Raw genomic sequence first — 19,845 nt, 5'->3', positions numbered from 1 at the left:
GTCAGGAGTTCGAGACCAGCCTGGCCTACATGGTGAAACCCTGTCTTTGCTAAAATTACAAAAATTAGCTGGTCATGGTGGTGCACACCTGTAATCCTAGCTACTCGGGAGGCTGAGGCAGGACACTTGCTTAAGCCCAGGAGGCAGAGGTTGCAGTAAACCTAGATTGAGGCCACTGCACTCCAGCCTGGGTGATGGAGTGAGACTCCATATAAAAATATATATATAGTTTTTTTCAAAAAGATAAGATGCAATACAGTGTATGTAGTATACTCTCATTTGTGTTTTAAAAGACTATTTTAAAAGCTATATATGCATTTTTAGTAGAGATGGGGTTTCACTGTGTTAGCCAGGATGGTGTCGATCTCCTGACCTCATGATCTGCCCGCCTTGGCCTCCTGAAGTGCTGGGATTACAGGCGTGAGACACCACGCCTGACCAAAACCTGTATATGCTTCTGTATGCATAAAAATTTCTAGAAGGATACAAAAGTTTGCCTCTGAGGAAGGGATCAGGAATTTTGAATGAGAAGAAGACTTCCTTGTGAAATCATTTGATACTTTTTGATAGTATATTAATTTTTTACCATAGGCACGTGGTACTGTTTTTGAGGCAGGGTCTTGCTCTGTCCCCCAAGGCTGGAGTGAGGCTGGCGGAACACAGCTCACTACAGTCTAAACCTCCTGGGCTCAAGGGATCTTACCGCCTCAGCCTCCCAAGTAGCTGGAACCATGGGCACGCACCACCTCGCCTAGCTAAATTTTTGATTCTTTGTAGAAATGGGGTCTCACTCTGTTGCCCAGGCTGGTCTCGAATTCCTGGGCTCAAGTGATCCTTCTACCTTGGCTTCCCAAAGTTTTGGGATTACAGGTGTGAGCCACCATGCCCAGCCTACGAATACCTAAAAAATATTTTTAAGGTGGGCGTGGTGGCTCACGCCTGTAATCCCAGCACTTTAGGAGGCCAAGGCTGGCAGATCACCTGAGGTCTGGAGTTTGAGGAGAACAGCCTGGCCAATGTGGAGAAACCCCATCTCTACTAAAAATACAAAAATAATTAGCTGGGTGTGGTGGCATGCGCCTGTAATCCTAGCTACTCAGAGGCTGAGGCAGGAGAATCTCTTGAACCTGGGAGGCAGAGGTTGCAGTGAGCTGAGATTGCAGCACTGCACTCCAACCTGAGTGACAGAGCGAGACTCTCTCAATTAAAGAACAAAAACAAAAAACAAAACTAAAACGTATTTTAAAAATAACATCACTATAAGATAACTTTAGACAACTCAGTTTATTTTGTGTATCATATATTGCAAATATTGTATTAAGAACGGCCCAACATGCTTTTGAAATTTTGCCTCCTTTGGATCGTCATTAAATTGTTACATAATTGAAGCCATACAAATGTACTGTAATACTGCACTGAGCAAATTATAATCAAAATGGAATATCTGCTTGGGAATTACAAGTGTCATGTATTCAAAACAAATGAAATGATGTGGGGTACTATCTATATTATTGCCCTCCTCTATAGACTGTTAAGAATTGACTGTCCCTATAAATTTCTGATAAATAATGTGTATTGAAAAAAGTTGTAGTAAGCAATATAGATTAATGTTATTGATGTAGGAAGAAAGTTCCCAAATGTGTAAGATTTATTGTTGATTGTCTTTTTTTTTTTTTTTGAGACGGGGTCTTGCTCTGTTGCCCAGGCTGGAGTGCAGTGGCATGATCTCGGCTCACTGCAGCCTCTGCCTCCTAGGTTCAAGCAATTTTCCCACCTCAGCCTCCTGAGTAGCTGGGATTACAGGGGCACACCACCATGCCCGGCTAATTTTTGTATTTTTAGTAGAGACAGGGTTTCACCATGTTGGCCAGGCTGGTCTCGAACTCCTGACCTAAAGTGATCGACCTGCCTCGGCCTCCCAAAGGATTTTCTTTTCTATAATGGAAATCTTTTATAATCTTTCTAGAATGAAAATACCCTTTAGAAAAGGTATTTTCCAAGACCCTGAAATTACCAGAGAGATTATTTGACTAACTCTAGTCTAGTGAAACCTCACTTCCCTTATTCCCTCTCCTCCCACCAAACAATGACTAAATTGCTAAATGAATAGGTCCCTATCACATTGGGAAATAATGGCAGTGGAGGAAGACAGAGTCAGAGGGAGGGGAAGATCAGGCAAATTCCAAAGAAGGGTAGAAAGAGGAATGGATATTTGGTGCTAATGTGAGTGCCTGCAAAAATACTTTCTCTATTTCTCCAATTGTATTTGGCTTCAGAAAAAGGATTCTGAAATTCAGTAGTCAGTTAGATTTAGTTTTTCTCTGACTGTAAACCTTGTTGAGAGGTAACTATCACCACATCAGTGTAGAGTTCTCCAAGTGGGCTGTGTGTGTTCTAAGGTGACTCCATTTCTCATTGCAGAAAAACGCCTGTCTAGGGGCATCTCCCACGCCAGCTCCAGCATTGTTTCCCTGGCCCGGTCCCATGTCTCCTCCAATGGTGGGGGTGGGGGGAGCAGTGAGCACCCCCTGGAAATGCCCATCTGTGCCTTCCAGCTTCCAGATCTCACTGTGTATAATGAAGACTTCCGCAGCTTCATAGAGAGAGACCTCATTGAGCAGTCCATGCTGGTTGCCTTGGAACAGGCAGGTCAGTGAGTGCTTCCTCTCCCACGCTCTTCCCTCTACTCTCCACCTACAGGCAGCCTTGTGGAGGGACTGGGCTTGATCGGTAGCTTCCAGTTTAAGTGTGTGATCTGATTGCAGTCAAAGTCAGGAGTCAGTGGGATAAACTTGTGCTGTCCTTAAAGAAAGGATACAGATTAGATACCTTACTCTGGGAATTTCCTGTTTGATGGAAGAGAAACCAGATATACATGTGAAAAGGCCTAGGAATCAATACCTAGAAATCAATACATGAAAAAAATACAACTAATTATAAATGGCCCTGGAACACCCTTGTGAACAAAAATGACCAATGCTGTAGATGATGCACAGTAGTGAACCTATCCCCCCAAATGTATTTACCTTTGTAATTGTGTTTATCTTAAATTATTGTTAAAATTAATTCTTACAGGGTAAGGCAGCTGCGAATTTTGGAAAATCTAATTAGGCATTAAAATGCTTGCATGGGATAAGAACTGGAGTTAGATGAGGGCATGGAAAGGAAGCTTTTATTTTTCATTTCATAACCTTCTATACTAACCATATACATCTATTTGTAATGTTTTTTTAAGTTAGTAAATTATCTAACTTAATAATTTTAAGTCTGGGGAGTTTATAAGCCAGTTTTTCTTTCAGTAGTTCAAGAAACTATGCTCCGCAGTAGTTCAAGAAAACTTACGCATCACTCATAAAATATTTTCCTCATGTAAATAATGGGTTGGCAATTGTGGGATGACTGTATGGAATTAAAACTGATTTTCTTGGGTGTTTTGTGTACTTTATCTTACTGCTTATTCCTTTAAAGTCACACCCCACACATGCTGACATACTGTCATATATGCAGATGATACTCATAAGACACCTTAAATACATGCTTTGAGTTGTTTTTGTTTTGTTCATTATGGATTTTTGCTGAGCTTTGTTGCTGTGATACATACTCGTCTCCTGAGTGGAGGGAAGGAATCAGAGCCAGTCCAAGCAGTCAGCGGTTTCAACTTATGTCCTTAGCCTCATCATTTAACCCAGGGTTTCTCAACCTTGGTACTATTGACATTTTGGTCTAGATAATTCTTTGTTTTACAAGCTGCCTTGTGCATTATATCAGGTTAGCAGCATCCCTGACCTCTGCCCATTAGATACCAGTAGCATCCCGCTACCAGTTGTGACATGCAAACATATCTTCAGTCATTGCCAGTGTCCCTTTGGGACAAAATTGACACTACTCACTGATCTAACCAATTGTGCTCACAAGATTCTGACTGACTAGATATAAGTGAAGAAGATATAAAGAGTAATCGAGTGATGGTTTTATTCTGGGTAGGCCTCCTAGAGGAGGCTGCTTTGGAGTCTGTTTTAGAAATAGGAAGGTGGGAAGAGCTTCATGGATAATCTCCTTTTCCTCCAATATCTTGTTTCTACAGGGCGTTTGAACTGGTGGGTGAGTGTGGATCCCACCTGTCAGAGGCTGCTTCCTTTGGCAACTACTGGAGATGGGAACTGTCTCCTGCATGCAGCCTCCCTTGGTGAGTCTTGAAAGCAGTCCTCCATTTGCCTGCAGAAAGGAAGCAGTTGAGTCAAATCTCATGTGTAGGACTTGATCCAGACAACCTTGATCTTAGGCAGAAATGATGGTTCAGAGCAAGATTGTGCATGCATATTTGCGTGTCTGTGTGTTTATGTTGGCACAACAGGAAATGGGAGTGAGCCCTACCTTTGTGAGTGAGATAGTGAAGAGAGCACAGATATTAGCTTTGAAAGCTGACCCCAAGAGTAGTGAGTAGGAGTAAGCCAGCAATGTATAGCTAGATGTGTGTGTATGTGTACAATTCTACTTGATATTTATTCTTTTGGTGTATGAAAAAGATACATTTTTAGCAGTCCTTTGTAACACACACTTACTTTATTTTATTTATTTAGTTTTTGAGATGGAGTCTCAGTCTGTTGCCCAGGCTGGAGTACAGGGGCATGATCTTGGCTCACTGCAACCTCCACCCCTGGGTTCAAGCGATTCTCCTGCCTCAGCCTCCCAAGTAGCTGGGATTATAGGTGGGAGCCACCATGCCCCGCTGTAAATAGGCTTCACATTTAAAGTAAGGGCTGGGTGCAGTGGCTCACGCCTATAATTCCAACATTGTGGGAGGCCAAGGTGGGAAGATCACTTGAGGCCAGGAGTTTGAGACCAGCCTGGTCAACAAGGTGAAACCTCGTCTCTACTAAAAATATAAAAATTAGCCCGGCATGGTGGCAGGTGCCTGTAATCTCAGCTACTAGGGAGGCTGAGGCAGGAGAATCATTGAATCCAGGGGATGGAGGTTGCAGTGAGTGAGCCGAGATCACACCACTGTACTGCAGCCTGAACAACGGAGGAAGACTCTGTCTCAAAAAATAAATAAATAAATAAATAAAAAGCCAGGCGTGGTGGCTCACACCTGTAATCCCAGCACTTTGGGAGGCCAAGGTGGGCCGATCACCTGAGGTCGGGAGTTCAAGACCAGCCTGGCCAACATCGTGAAACCCTGTATCTACTAAAAATACAGAAATTAGCCGGATATGTTGGTGGGCACCTGTAATCCCAGCTACTTGGGAGGCTGAGGCAGGAGAATCTCTTGAACACGGGAGGCGGAGGTTGCGGTAAGCCAAGACCACACATGGCATTCCAGCCTGGGGGACAGAGCGAAACTCTGTCTCAAAAAAAACAACAACAAAAACAAAAACCCACAAAAAAACCAAATAAACAAAAAATTAAGTCAATTTACAACTTAATATATTATTTGCAGCCTGGTGCCATGGCTCACACCTATAATCTCAGCACTTTGGGAGGGTAAAAAGGCAGGGGGGGGTCACTTGAGGCCAGGAGTTCGAGACCAGCCTGGCCAACATGGTGAAACCCTGTCTCTACTAAAAATACATCAATCAACAGAGTCAAGCTGAGGTATCTTACCATTATGCTTTTTTGCCACAGGGATGTGGGGTTTCCATGATCGGGACTTGATGCTGCGGAAAGCTTTGTATGCACTGATGGAGAAGGGAGTCGAGAAGGAAGCATTGAAAAGGCGCTGGAGGTGGCAGCAGACACAGCAGAATAAAGAGGTGGGAGAGTGTGGGTGGGAGCACCTTGTTTCCTAAAGTTACCTAGCTACCAGAGTCACCTGGTGCCTGCCAGTAGAAAATATTTCCAAGTGTTTAAGTCAGTGTGACTCCCCTTATGATCCTGAAAATTGGACAAAATGCAGTTAACGCCGGTGGGGTAAATGCCTTCTGATGTGGTCATGAGAACTGGTGGTGGGCATGAGACCTACAGAGAGGTTATCTAACATTGTGCTTTTCCCCCAATAGGTGCTTTATAGCTTTTAGTGGCAGTATTTTGCAAAATGAGTTATGACAATTCCATAGGATTTTTGTATTGTTTTGTTTTTTTTTTGCTTGTAATAAGGCTAGATCAATTTTTAAAGACTTACGTTTTCAGCCCCTATAGAAATGTGAATACTTAAAAATCTTTTTGGACGTAAATACCATTTGTTTTGCATATACTCAGTTTTAGTTTATTTTAAATTTTAAAAAGCATAAGGAACCAGCATTCTAATCACACACACACAAAAAGCATACCTGTTTAATTGAGTTTGAACAGTACTTCTCAGGAGTTTGACAGATATTGAGGCTGCTCTTATATAAGGGAGTAACAACAGATTGTACTTGCCCTCTCCAAAATGGGTTGGGCAAACTATGGCTGTTTTGTAAAAAAAAAAAAAAAAAAAAAAAAAAAACCAAAAAAAACCCACTTTTATCAGAACACAGCCCTGCGCATTTCTTGCATGTTTACACGTGTAACTGCTTTCTTCCTCCAACAGCGGAGTAGTAACATATGGCCTGCAAAGCCCATACTTACTGACTACCTGGCCCTTTACAGAAAAAGTTTGCTGATTACTTCCCTTCAATAATGACATTATGCCTTTACATAAAAATAATGAGACTCCCTATTTCCTTTTCCTGTGATTCTGTCTCCTATGTTTATATCTCCTGCTTTTTATGTATATCTATTTTTTTTTTTTTTTGCCATGTTATGGCTGGATCTTTCTGGCATTTAATATGGCAGTATCTCTTCAGAAGCTTTCCTTTTTTGTCCATCTTTCTTTTTTTCTCATTTTATGAGAAATGAGAAAAGTCGCACCACTGTAGTAGTCAGCTTATGACAGAGTAGTCAGCTCTGTCATAACTGACAATATAGAAGAGTTTTTTTTGTTTTAGTTATTTAGAATTTTATGTCCTGAAGATTTAATATGTAAGTAGAACATGCTATGTTTCTTCCTCAAAAACATATAATCCAGTTGTTAAAAGTAGGATGATCAGAATCCTGTCCTTGAGCAGCCAGTCTTCCCCAGAAGATTCCTGAGGGAAATAAACCCATAGGGGCAAGGCCACATAAGTGACATTCTTTACTAGCACCAAAAGCTAGAGCTAGCCTAGAATTTAGAATCCAAAGCCAGTCAGCAGTCAGTTTTGTGGCAGTCAACTTTGTCCTCTTCACTGTTGAGTTCAGATAATACCGGAACCTTAACCACTGCAGAAGCAAGAAAAGGTCAAACCAGAACATGCCAGCTATTAAGTAGAAATGACAGCAACAGCCAGAAAATAAGTGTACCCAATTTCAGTTATTAAAGCAATTACAGCTATTATTCTAAAGATGGGGTTAGATTATAATGGTATTTAACCAGGAAACCCAGAAATACCCAAGTTCTATCCTTGGCCAGCCAGCCTTTCCCTCTCAAAGTCAGCCTTTCCCTCTAAAAGTCCCCAACATGCATAGAAAATAGTGGCTAGTAATGGAGTCATCGTTTTACTCCTTTTGCTCAGCGCAGTGAACGTTCATACTGAAAATGTGGCCTTCATAATTGTCTTAGCTTAGACCATTCATAGCATTATACCTACCTTGGGAGTGGGAATGGTAGGAGGGGGATAATGAACTTGGGAAGCTTCCTTTAGCTCCCCAGTACCAAAACCACACTAAGTAAGTTTTGATTTCCTGGGCTTCCTTGTTTTATGTTGAAATTGGTGGTGAGGCTCAGGAATAGTTTCTTAAATGTTAAAGCTAGAAGTGTACACCATCTAGTGGCTATGTATATTATAACAGGAAGCAGAAACAGGCAAGGAAGAGGGAGCCGGATCCCTCCGGATGCGTCTATTGGAGTGACTGCAGCACTCCATATAGAACCTGGGCATCGCTTTATTTATTTATTTATTTATTTATTTATTTATTTATTTATGAGACAGAGTCTTGCTCTGTCGCCCAGGCTGGAGTGCAGTGGCACGATCTCAGCTCACTGCAAACTCTGCCTCCCGGGTTCATGCCATTCTCCTGCCTCAGCCTCTTGAGTAGCTGGGACTACAGGTGCCCGCCACTACGCCCGGCTAGTTTTTTGTACTTTTTAGTAGAGACGGGGTTTCACCGTGTTAGCCAGGATGGTCTCAATCTCCTGACCTCGTGATCTGCCCGCCTTGGCCTCCCAGAGTGCTGGGATTACAGGCGTGAGCCACCGTGCCCAGCCTGCTCTCTTTATTTTTAATTGAAGTAAAATTTGTGATAGCATTTTACAAGTTGAAATGTGTCAAATAGCGGTATCATTAAAAAATTTCCAATTAAATTTGTTCCCAGTCCCCCTCATGTTTCCAGTGATTCCTTCTACTCTGTCAGTGTGCGGTTAAGCAGTGTAGACTCGTTTTAATACTAATGTCAGCCAAATAAAATGAATAAGGTAAACTTATTTCCCTTATCATTATATACATCCTAAAGCCAACGTGTTTTAAAATTGCTTGTACCATTGCCTGGTCTCTTTGGTAAAAATTGTAGTTTCACTTAGCATTTGTTTATTGATTACAGTCACAAAATAGACCTTGGGCGTATTGCATAAAACCTGATCCTAGAGTAGAGGAGAAGATGGACATGTAAATATATAATTGCAACAGGTTATAACATGTATGACTCTCATGATAGACGTCTCTGTAGCAGTTAATGCCGGCCGGGTGCGCTTGCTCATGCCTGTAATCCCAGCACTTTGGGAGGCCAAGGCAGGTGGATCACCTGTTAGTAGTTCGAGACTAGCCTGGCCAACATGGTGAAACCCCATCTCTACTAAAAATACAAAACTAGCCAGGCATGGTGGCATGCATGTGTAGTCCCAGCTACTCAGGAGGCTGAGGCAGGAGAATTGCTTGAACCTGAGAGGTAGAGGTTGCAGTGAGCCAAGATCATGCCACTGCACTCCATCCTGGGTGACAGAGCAAGACTTTGTCTCAAAACAAACAAACAAAAACAACAACAACAAAAAACAACTCTATAGCAGTTAGGGAGAGAGGATACAAAGGAAGGAGTGGTTGACTACCAAGGGAGATATAGGAGACTATTTAGAGGAATGATACTTGGGTTCTGTCCTAAAAGTTGAGAAATTGTTCACAAGGTCAGTAGAAAGTGAACTACTCCAGGCAGAAGGAACAACTTAGACAAAAGCTCAGTGGTATAAAACAACACGGTACATTTCAGGAACTACAGCTAATTCAGTGAGATATATCTGACTAGAGAAGTGGGTAGGGGCCAGGAGGTAGGCTTTGTATGCAGCGTTTCTATTTGGGAGGCTGAGGCAAGAGAATCGCTTGAACCCAGGAGATGGAGGTTGCAGTGAGCCGAGATTGTTCCTCTGTACTACAGCCTGGGCGACAGAGCGAGACTCCATCTCAAAAAAAAACAAAAAAAAAAAAAACAAAAAAACCACGAAGGTATCCAGATGTAGGGTGGGTGAAAGAAAGAGAGGAATATTAAATAATTCCTTGGTTTTGAGCTTGGATGTTTGGGTGATAGTTGGTTCTATTCACTAAGGTAGGAAAATAGAAAGAAGAGTGGGTTTGGGAAAAAACAGGAGTTCTATTTTGACTACAGAGTTGAGGTAGCCATGGGCAGGTGGCATTCTCCAGTAGGTAGCTGGATATATGAATATAGAAATTAAGAAGTCTAGACTGGGTGCAGTGGCTCATGCCTGTAATCCCAGCATTTTGGGTGGTTGAGGCAGGTGGATCACCAGGTCAGGAGTTTGAGACCAGCCTGGCCAACATGGTGAAAGCCTGTCTCTACTAAAAATACAAAAATTAGCTGGGTATGTTGGTAGGTGCTGTAATCCCAGCTACTAGGGAGGCTGAGGCAGGAGAATCATTTGAACCCAGGAGGTGAAGGTTGCAGTGAGCCAAGATTGTGCCATTGCACTCCAGCCTGGGTGACTCTGTCTGGAAAAAAAAAAAAGAAAAGAAATTAATAAATCTGGACTGGAGATAGATGGTATATACCATACAGATGGTAGTGGGTGAGATTATGGCAGTAGAAGAGATCACCCAGAGGGAACCAAGGCGAAAATCATTGACACACCACAACTGTTTTGGGAGCAGACAGAGTTTAGAGAAATAGTAAGCAATCTTATGGAAGCTAATGGTGAAGAAAATTTAAAAAGGAAAATAACCTGTGGGAAGGCTAAGATGAGAACCAGGGTCCACTGAATTTGGCAATTAGAAGGTCATTGTTCTTTACCAAAATCAGGTAGGTGAAATGGTATGTGGCAGGTGGGTGAGCAGGATGGAGTGCAGAAACGGGACAGATTGCAATAGGTCAAAAAAGAATGGATGATAAAGAAGTGTAATAGTCATAGACTATTCATTCATGGATCTTGACTGTAAAAGAGGGAAGAGATTTGACTTTGTAGTATAATTTGTAAACCAAGTGCTAAGGGATTAGGGAGTGGAGTAACAGTGAGTAAGGTAGAATAGGTATTGCCTCTTAGAACCCAGCCTCTAATTGCCTGATGTTCCCTGCCTGTCCTTCACACAGTCAGGGCTGGTATACACAGAGGATGAATGGCAGAAGGAGTGGAATGAACTGATCAAGCTTGCCTCAAGTGAACCCCGAATGCATCTAGGTACCAATGGAGCCAACTGTGGTGGGTAAGTATGGCTAAGTTGGGGAGCGGGAAACCTTCATAGAGTCCTCACTGGGCTTCCACAGCCCACTGTCTAGAGAGCTCTGTGCTAAGAGGATATTAGAAGGAAAGGGAGGAGCTATGCTAATGGCACAAAAGTGTAACAACATGATGTTTAGGAACTACAGGTAGTTCAGTATTGAACTGGAATATAAAGTAGCTCATCTAGACTTTGGAAACTTCAGGACAAATGACCCAGTATCTTCAGTAAGTAAACTGCAAGGAAAATAAAAAGGGACAAGGAACTTGTAGGTTTAAATGCAGTAAAAAGACATATCAGGCTGGGTGCGGTGTCTCACGCCTGTAATCTCAGCACTTTGAAAGGCTGAGGCAGGAGGATCGCGTGAGCCCAGGAGTTCGAAACCAGCCTGGGTAACATAGTGAGACCCCATTTCTTTTTTTTTTCTTTTCTTTTTTATTTTTTTTTGAGACAGAATCTCACTCTGTTGCCCAGGCTGGAGTGCAGTGGTGTGATCTCTGCTCACTGCATCCTCTGCCTCCCGGGTTCCAGTGATTCTCTGTTTCAACCTCCCAAGTAGCTGGGACTACAGGTGTGTGCCAGCACGCCCAGCTAATTTTCATGTTTTTATTAGAGACAGGGTTTCACCATTTTGGCCAGGGTGATCTCAAACTCCTGGCCTCAAGTGATCCACCTACCTTGGCCTCCCAAAGTGCTGGGATTACAGGCGTGAGCCACCATGCCTGGCCAGTGAGACCACATCTTTCCAAAAAAAAAAAAAAAAAAAAAAAAAAGAAAATTAGCCAGGCATGGTGGTGCACAATTAAGGAAATGTGAACAATGTCTCTGTGTTTGATTACTGTTAAAATTATAAAGTGTGATATTAATGGTATAGTGGTTGTTTAAAAAGGTAGTCCTGGCCAGGCGCAGTGGCTCATGCCTATAATCCCAGCACTTTGGGAGGCCGAGGTGGTTGGGAATTCGAGACCAGCCTGGCCAACATGGTGAAACCCCGTCTCTACTAAAAATACAAAAAATTAGCTGGGCGTGGTGCTGGGCGGCTGTAATCCCAGCTACTTGAGAGGCTAAGGCAGGAGAATTGCTTGAACCCAGGAGGCAGAGATTGCAGTCAGCTGAGATCACGCCACTGTACTCCAGCCCTGGCGACAGAGTGAGACTCCATCTCAAAAAATAAAAAATAAAAAGGTAGTCCTTTATTTTTTTAGAGATAGAAACTGAAATAAAATAAAAACAGATGAAATTACATAACGTCCAGGATTTGCTTCAAAATAATCTGGTGGGAGCCCCGTGGTGGGGGAGGGAGGTAAATAGATTTGAGGCGTAGTGAAACAAGGTTGACCATGTGTTGAAGATGGCTGAATAGCAACAGCTCCAATCTACAGCTCCCAGCTTGAGTGACGCAGAAGAGGGATGATTTCTGCATTTCCAACTGAGGTACCGGGTTCATCTCACTGGGGCTTGTCGGACAGTGGGTGTAGCCCATGGAGTGTGAGCTGAAGCAGGGCGGGGCATCACCTCACCTGGGAAGTGCAAGGGGTTGGCGAATTCCCTTTCCTAGCCAAGGGAAGCCGTGACAGACGGTACCCGGAAAATTGGGACACTCCCACCCTAATAGTGCGCTTTTCCAACGGTCTTAGCAAATGGCACACCAGGAGATTATATCCCGCGCCTGGCTTGGAGGGTCCCACGCCCATGGAACCTTGCTTACTGCTAGCACAGCAGTCTGAGATTGAACTGCAAGGCGGCAGCGAGGTTGGGGGAGGGGCATCCACCATTACTGAGGCGTGAGTGGGTAAAAAAAGTGACTGGGAAGCTCGAACTTGGGGGAGCCCACCGCAGCTCAAGGAGGCCTGCCTGCCTCTGTAGACTCCACTTCTGTGGGCAGGGCATAGCTGAACAAAAGGCAGCAGAAACTTCTGCAGACTTAAACGTCCCTGTCTGACAGCTTTGAAGAGAGTAGTGGTTCTTCCAGCACGGAGTTCGAGATCTGAGAATGGACAGACTCCCTCCTCAAGTGGGTCCCTGACCCCCGAGTAGCCTAACTGGGAGACACCTCCCAGTAGGGGCCAACTAACCTCTCATACAGCTGGGTGCCGCTGTGAGACGAAGCTTCCAGAGGAAGGATCAGGCAGGAACATTTACCGTTCTGCAATATTTGCTGTTCTGCAGCCTCCACTGGTGATACCCAGGCAAACAGGGTCTGGAGTGGACCTCCAGCAAACTCCAACAGACCTGCAGCTGAGGGTCCTGACTGTTAGAAGGAAAACTAACGAACAGAAAGGACATCCACACCAAAACCCCATCTGTATATCACCATCATCAAAGACCAAAGGTAGATAAAACCACAAAGATGGGGAGAAACCAGAGCAGAAAAGCTGAAAATTCTAAAAATCAGAGTGCCTCTTCTCCTCCAAAGTAACGCAGCTCCTCTCCAGCAACAGAAAAAAGCTGGACGGAGAATGACTTTGACAGGTTGAGAGAAGGCTTCAGACGATTGGTAATAACAAACTCTGAGCTAAAGGAGGATGTTTGAACCCATCACAAAGAAGCTAAAAACCTTGAAAAAAGATTAGACGAATGACTAACTAGAATAAACAACGTAGAGAAGTCTTTAAATGATCTGATGGAGCTGAAAACCATGGCACGAGAACTATGCGATGCATGCACAAGCTTTAGTAGCCAATTCGATCAAGTGGAAGAAAGGGTATCAGTGATTGAAGATCAAATGAATGAAATGAAGCGAGAAGTTCAGAGAAAAAAGAGTAAAAAGAAACGAATAAAGCCTCCAAGAAATATAGGACTATGTGAAAAGACCAAATCTATGTCTGATAGGTGTACCTGAAAATGACGAGGAGAATGGAACCAAGCTGGAAAACACTCTTCAGGATATTATTCAGGAGAACTTCCCCAACTTAGCAAGGCAGGCCAACGTTCAAATTCAGGAAATACAGAGAACACCACAAAGATACTCCTTGAGAAGAGCAACTCCAAGATACATAATTGTCAGATTCACCAAAATACAAATGAAGGAGAAAATGTTAAGGGCAGTCAGAGAGAAAGGTCGGGTTACCCACAAAGGGAAGCCCATCAGACTAACAGCAGATCTCTCAGCAGAAACGCTACAAGCCAGAAGAGAGTGGCAGCCAATATTCAACATTCTTAAAGAAAAGAATTTTCAACCCAGAATTTCATATCCAGCCAAATAAGCTTCATAAGTGAATGAGAAATAAAATCCTTTACAGACAAGCAAATGAGGAGAAATTTTGTCACCACCAGGCCTGCCTTACAAGAGCTCCTGAAGGAAGCACTAAACATGGAAAGGAACAACCGGTACCAGCCACTGCAAAAACATGCCAAAATGTAAAGACTATTGATGCTAGGAAGAAACTGCATCAACTAACAAGCAAAATAACCAGCTAACATCATAATGACAGGATCAAATTCACACATAACAGTATTAACCTTAAATGTAAATGGGCGGCCAGGTGCGGTGGCTCAAGCCTGTAATCCCAGCACTTTGGGAGGCTGAGACGGGTGGATCATGAGGTCAGGAGATCGAGACCATCCTGGCTAACACGGTGAAACCCCGTCTCTACTAAAAAATACAAAAAACTAGCTGGGCGAGGTGGTGGGCGCCTGTAGTCCCAGCTACTCGGGAGGCTGAGGCAGGAGAATGGCGTGAACCCAGGAGGCGGAGCTTGCAGTGAGCCGAGATCTGGCCACTGCACTCCAGCCTGGGTGACAGAGCAAGACTCTGTCTCAAAAAAAAAAAAAAAAAAAAGTAAATGGGCTAAATGCTCCAAGTAAAAGACGCAGACTGGCAAATTGGATAAAGAGTCAAGACCCATCAGTGTGCTGTATTCAGGTGCAGAGACACACATAGGCTCAAAATAAAGGGATGGAGGAAGATCTACCAAGCAAATGGAAAACAAGAAAGCAGGGGTTACAATCCTAGTCTCTGATAAAACAGACTTTAAACCGACAAAGATCAAAAGAGACAAAGAAGGCCATTACAAAATGGTAAAGGGATCAATTCAACAGGAAGAGCTAACTATCTTAAATATATATGCACCCAATACAGGAGCACCCAGATTCATAAAACAAATCCTTAGAGACCTACAAGGAGACTTAGGCTCCCATACAATAGTAATGGGAGACTTTAATACCCCACTGTCAACATTAGACAGATCGAGACAGAAAATTAATAAGGATATCCAGGACTTAAACTTAGCTCTGCACCAAGCAGACCTAATAGACATCTACAGAACTCTCCACCCCAAATCAACGGAATATAGATTCTTCTTAGCACCACATTGCAGTTATTCCGAAACTGACCACATAGTTGGAAGTAAAGCACTTCTCAGCAAATGTAAAAGAACAGAAATTATAACAAACTGTCTCTCAGACCACAGTGTAATCAAATTAGAACTCAGGATTAAGAAACTCACTCAGAACTGCTCAACTGCATGGAAACTGAACAACCTGCTCCTGAATGACTACTGCGTACATAACGAAATGAAGGCAGAAATAAAGATGTTCTTTGAAACCAATGAGAACAAAGACATAACATACCGGAATCTCTGGGACACAGTTAAAGCAGTGTGTAGAGGGAAATTTGTAGCACTAAATGCCCACAAGGGAAAGCAGGAAAGATCTAAAATTGACACCCTCACATCACAATTAAAGAACTAGAGAAGCAAGAGCAAACACATTCAAAAGCTAGCAGAAGGCAAGAAATAACTAAGATCAGAGCAGAACTGAAGGAGATAGAGATACTAAAAACCCTTAAAAAAATCAATGAATCCAGGAGCTGTTTCTTTGAAAAGATCAACAAAATTGATAGACCACTAGCAAGACTAATAAAGAAGAGAGAAGAATCAAATAGATGCAATAAAAAATGATAAAGGGGATATCACCACCGATCCCACAGAAATACAAACTACCATCAGAGAATACTATAAACACCTCTAAGCAAATAAACTAGAAAATCTAGAAGAAATGGATACATTCCTGGACACATACACCCTCCCAAGACTAAAACAGGAAGAAGTTGAATCCCTGAATAGACCAATAGCAGGCTCGAAATTGAGGCAATAATTAATAGCCTACCAATCAAAAAAAGTCCAGGACGAGACGGATTCACAGCCGAATTCTACCAGAGGTACAAGGAGGAGTTGGTACCATTCCTTCTGAAACTATTCCAATCAATAGAAAAAGAAGGAATCCTCCCTAACTCATTTTATGAGGCCAGCATCATCCGGATAGCAAAGCCTGGCAGAGACACAACAAAAAAGAATTTTAGACCAATATCCCTGATGAACATTGATGCATAAATCCTCAATAGAATACTGGCAAACCGAATCCAGCAGCACATCAAAAATCTTATCCACCAAGATCAAGTTGGCTTCATCCCTGGGATGCAAGACTGGTTCAATATATGCAAATGAATAAACATAGTCCATCATATAAACAGAACCAAAGACAAAAACCACATGATTATCTCAGTAGATGCAGAAAAGACCTTCGACAAAATTCAACAGCTCTTCATGCTAAAAACTCTCAATAAACTATATATTGATGAGACATATCTCAAAATAATAAGAGCTATTCATGACAAACCCACAGCCAATGTCATACTGAATAGGCAAAAACTGGAAGCATTCCCTTTGAAAACTTCCAGGGCACAAGACAGGGATGCCCTTTCTCACCATTCCTATTCAACATAGTGTTAGACGTTCTGGCCAGGGCAATCAGGCAGGAGAAAGAAATAAAGGGTATCCAATCAGGAAAAGAGGAAGTCAAATTGTCCCTGTTTGCAGATGACATGATTGTATATTTAGAAAACCCCGTCGTCTCAGCCCAAAATCTCCTTAAGCTGATAAGCAACTTCAGCAAAGTCTCAGGATACAAAATCAATGTGCAAAAATCACAAGCATTCTTATACAGCAATAATAGACAAACAGAGAGCCAAATCATGAGTGAACTCCTATTCACAATTGCTTCAAAGAGAATAAAATACCTAGGAATCCAACTTACAAGGGATATGAAGGACCTCTTCAAGAACTACAAACCACTGCTTAACGAAATAAAAGAGGACACAAACAAATGGAAGAACATTCCATACTCATGGATAGGAAGAATCAATATCGTGAAAATGGCCATACTGCCCAAGGTAATTTATAGATTCAATGCCATCCCCATCAAGCTACCAGTGACTTTCTTCACAGAATTGGAAAAAACTACTTTAAAGTCTGTATGGAACCGAAAAAGAGCCCTCATTGCCAAGACAATCCTAAGCCAAAAGAACAAAACTGGAGGCATCATGCTACCTGACTTCAAACTATACTACAAGCCTATAGTAACCAAAACAGCATGGTACTGGCACCAAAACAGAGATGTAGACGAATGGAACAGAACAGAGCCCTCAGAAATAATACCACACATGTACAACCATCTGATCTTTGACAAACCTGACAAAAACAAGAAATGGGGAAAGGATTCCCTATTTAATAAATGGTGCTGGAAACACTGGCTAGCTGTAAGTAGAAAGCTGAAACTGGATCCCTTCCTTACATCTTATACAAAAATTAATTCAAGATGGATTAAAGACTTAAATGTTAGACCTACAACCGTAAAAACCCTAGAACAAAACCTAGGCAATACCATTCAGGACACAGGCATGGGCACGGGCTTCATGTCTAAAACACCAAAAGCAATGGCAACAAAAGCCCAAATAGACAAATGGGATCTAATTAAACTAAAGAGCTTCTGCACAGCAAAAGGAACCACCATCAGAGTGAACAGGCAACCTACAGAATGGGAGAAAATTTTTACAACCTACCCATCTGGCAAAGGGCTACTATCCAGAATCTACAAAGAACTCAAACAAATTTACAAGAAAAAAACAACTCCATCAAAAAGTGGGTGAAGGATATGAACAGACACTTCTCAAAAGGAGACATTTATGCAGCCAAAAGACGCATGAAAAAATGCTCATCATCACTGGCCATCAGAGAAATGCAAATCAAAACCACAATGAGATACCATCTCACACCAGTTAGAATGGCGATCATTAAAAAGTCAGGAAACAACAGGTGCTGGAGAGGATGTGGAGAAATAGGAACACGTACACTGTTGGTGGGACTGTGAACTAGTTCAACCATTGTGGAAGACAGTGTGGCGATTCCTCAAGGATCTAGAACTAGAAATACCATTTGACCCAGCCATCCCGTTACTGGGTATATACCCAAAGGATTATAAGTCATGCTGCTGTAAAGACACATGCACACGTATGTGTATTGTGGCACTATTCACGATAGTAAAGACCTGGAACCAACCCAAATGTCCATCAATGATAGATTGGATTAAGAAAATGTGGCACATACACACCATGGAATACTCTGCAGCCATAAAAAAGCATGAGTTCATGTCCTTTGCAGGGACATGGATGAAGCTGGAAGCCATCATTCTGAGCAAACTATCGCAAGGAGAGAAAACCAAACACTGCGTGTTCTCACTCATAGGTGGGAATTGAACAATGAGAACACTTGGACATAGGGTGGGGAACATCACACACCAGGGCCTGTTGTGGGGTGGGGGGAGGGGGGAGGGATAGCATTAGGAGATATACCTAATGTAAATGACAAGTTAATGGGTGCAGCACACCAACATGGCGCATATAGACATGTAAAACAAACCTGCACATTGTGCACATGTACCCTAGAACTTAAAGTATAAAAAAAAAAAATGTGCAGGAGCAGCAAGCAGTTCCCATGCTACCCTAGATCTGAGGAGTAGCTTTGGGTGCATTCCTGAAAGTGCAGCCTAGAATCTGTTTATTGATCCATTTAGTACTGACACAAGCCTGTAATATGCTGTAATAAACTTTCTCTTTAAAGGAAAAAAAAAGGTTGACCATGTGTTTATAATTGTTAAAGCTGGGTGATGGATGCATGAGTGTTTAGTATACTATCATTTCTAGTATTGAATGTGTTTAAAATTTTGAAATTTTCCATAATGGTTAAAAATTATAACCTATCCAGATTTGGTTGTACATAAGAATAATCTGGGAGAGCTATTTAAAATGCTAATTTCTGGACCTCCACCCCAGAAAAGTCCAGTTGAGTTGGACAGAGGTAAGGCCCAGAAATCTTTGTTTGTAATAAGCATCCAGTATTGAATAAAATTGCTTTAGGGGGTGGAAGCCATTGAATATTGAGTATGTGAATGACAGGAGCAAATTTGTCCCTCCATATTTGAACACACTGACTCCACTGGTTAATGAAGTGGAAAGGAGTGAGATAAGAGGCAGTTGTAGTAATCCAGGAAAGGGCCATGGATGTGAACAGTGAGGTAGACTGAAGATAGGCCATGGGAGACAGATAAAAGAAACACACAGGAAATGGGATTGGTGAAACCACGTGATTACTGGAAGGTGAGAGATAAAAGCACAGTAAATATTCCACAAATTTCTGATTGGGCTACTGGATAGATGGTGAGGCTGTTCTTTAAGTGAAGGAACATAGGAAAGGAATTGTGTTTGGTCGTTTTTATAAGACATGAGTGTGATGTGTGGGTGGTTGTAGTATATGAAGTAAGTAGGATGAAGCTATGCAGTTGTGTATTGAGCTACTGGATAAAGAGAATGGAGAGAGGCTATTGAACAGGAGGAATATTAAGAGATAGGGATTACCTCCAAATTCCTAACACTGCTTTAACCCCAGAGACTTCAAATCTCTTTTCTTGGATTTCCCCATATGTGAAAAGGAAGTAGAAACAGCTATGGTAGCATAAAATAATCAGCTACATCAGTGGCAGCCTTAAGATTGGAAAACCAGGAAAGGGCATTCTTCTTTTCCCTTTCTGCAGAACTGGTCTTCAGGGTCTCCTGTTTCTACTCTCTCATTTTTACCGCACCCCTTCCACTCTCTTCCCCTCCCGCTGTTCCAGGGTGGAGAGTTCTGAGGAGCCTGTATATGAGAGCCTTGAAGAGTTTCACGTCTTTGTCCTTGCTCATGTGCTTAGGAGGCCCATAGTCGTCGTGGCAGACACCATGCTGAGGGACTCCGGAGGGGAAGGTGAGTCAGCCAGTCAGTCCTCACTCCATCCCGAGCACCCCCTTTTGCAGAGCCTTAGGCTAAGCATTGGAAGGAAGGCAGGAAAGGGGATATATAGACCCTTGGGGAAAAAG

At 42.5% G+C, this 19,845-nt stretch overlaps 1 protein-coding gene across 4 annotated transcripts in view; it reads left to right on the top strand.

Annotated features, from left to right (window-relative positions):
- Positions 1 to 19,845, top strand: part of OTUD7B (OTU deubiquitinase 7B) — a 72,908-nt gene that overhangs the window by 43,513 nt on the left and 9,550 nt on the right. For 3 of the 4 annotated variants that reach the window (XM_003892559.4, XM_017946730.3, XM_009180248.4), the window contains exons 4-8: positions 2,422 to 2,649; positions 4,085 to 4,186; positions 5,626 to 5,753; positions 10,528 to 10,640; positions 19,605 to 19,732. In XM_003892559.4, the coding sequence (XP_003892608.2) occupies positions 2,422 to 2,649; positions 4,085 to 4,186; positions 5,626 to 5,753; positions 10,528 to 10,640; positions 19,605 to 19,732 (699 nt within the window). The remainder of the gene's footprint in view (positions 1 to 2,421; positions 2,650 to 4,084; positions 4,187 to 5,625; positions 5,754 to 10,527; positions 10,641 to 19,604; positions 19,733 to 19,845) is intronic. The other variant, XM_009180251.3, reaches the window with a different exon arrangement.

The sequence above is a fragment of the Papio anubis genome, chromosome 1 (genome assembly GCF_008728515.1).
Source record: "Papio anubis isolate 15944 chromosome 1, Panubis1.0, whole genome shotgun sequence".
NCBI classification, from domain to species: Eukaryota; Metazoa; Chordata; class Mammalia; order Primates; family Cercopithecidae; genus Papio; species Papio anubis.
This window is presented reverse-complemented; position numbering and strand designations above follow the sequence as displayed.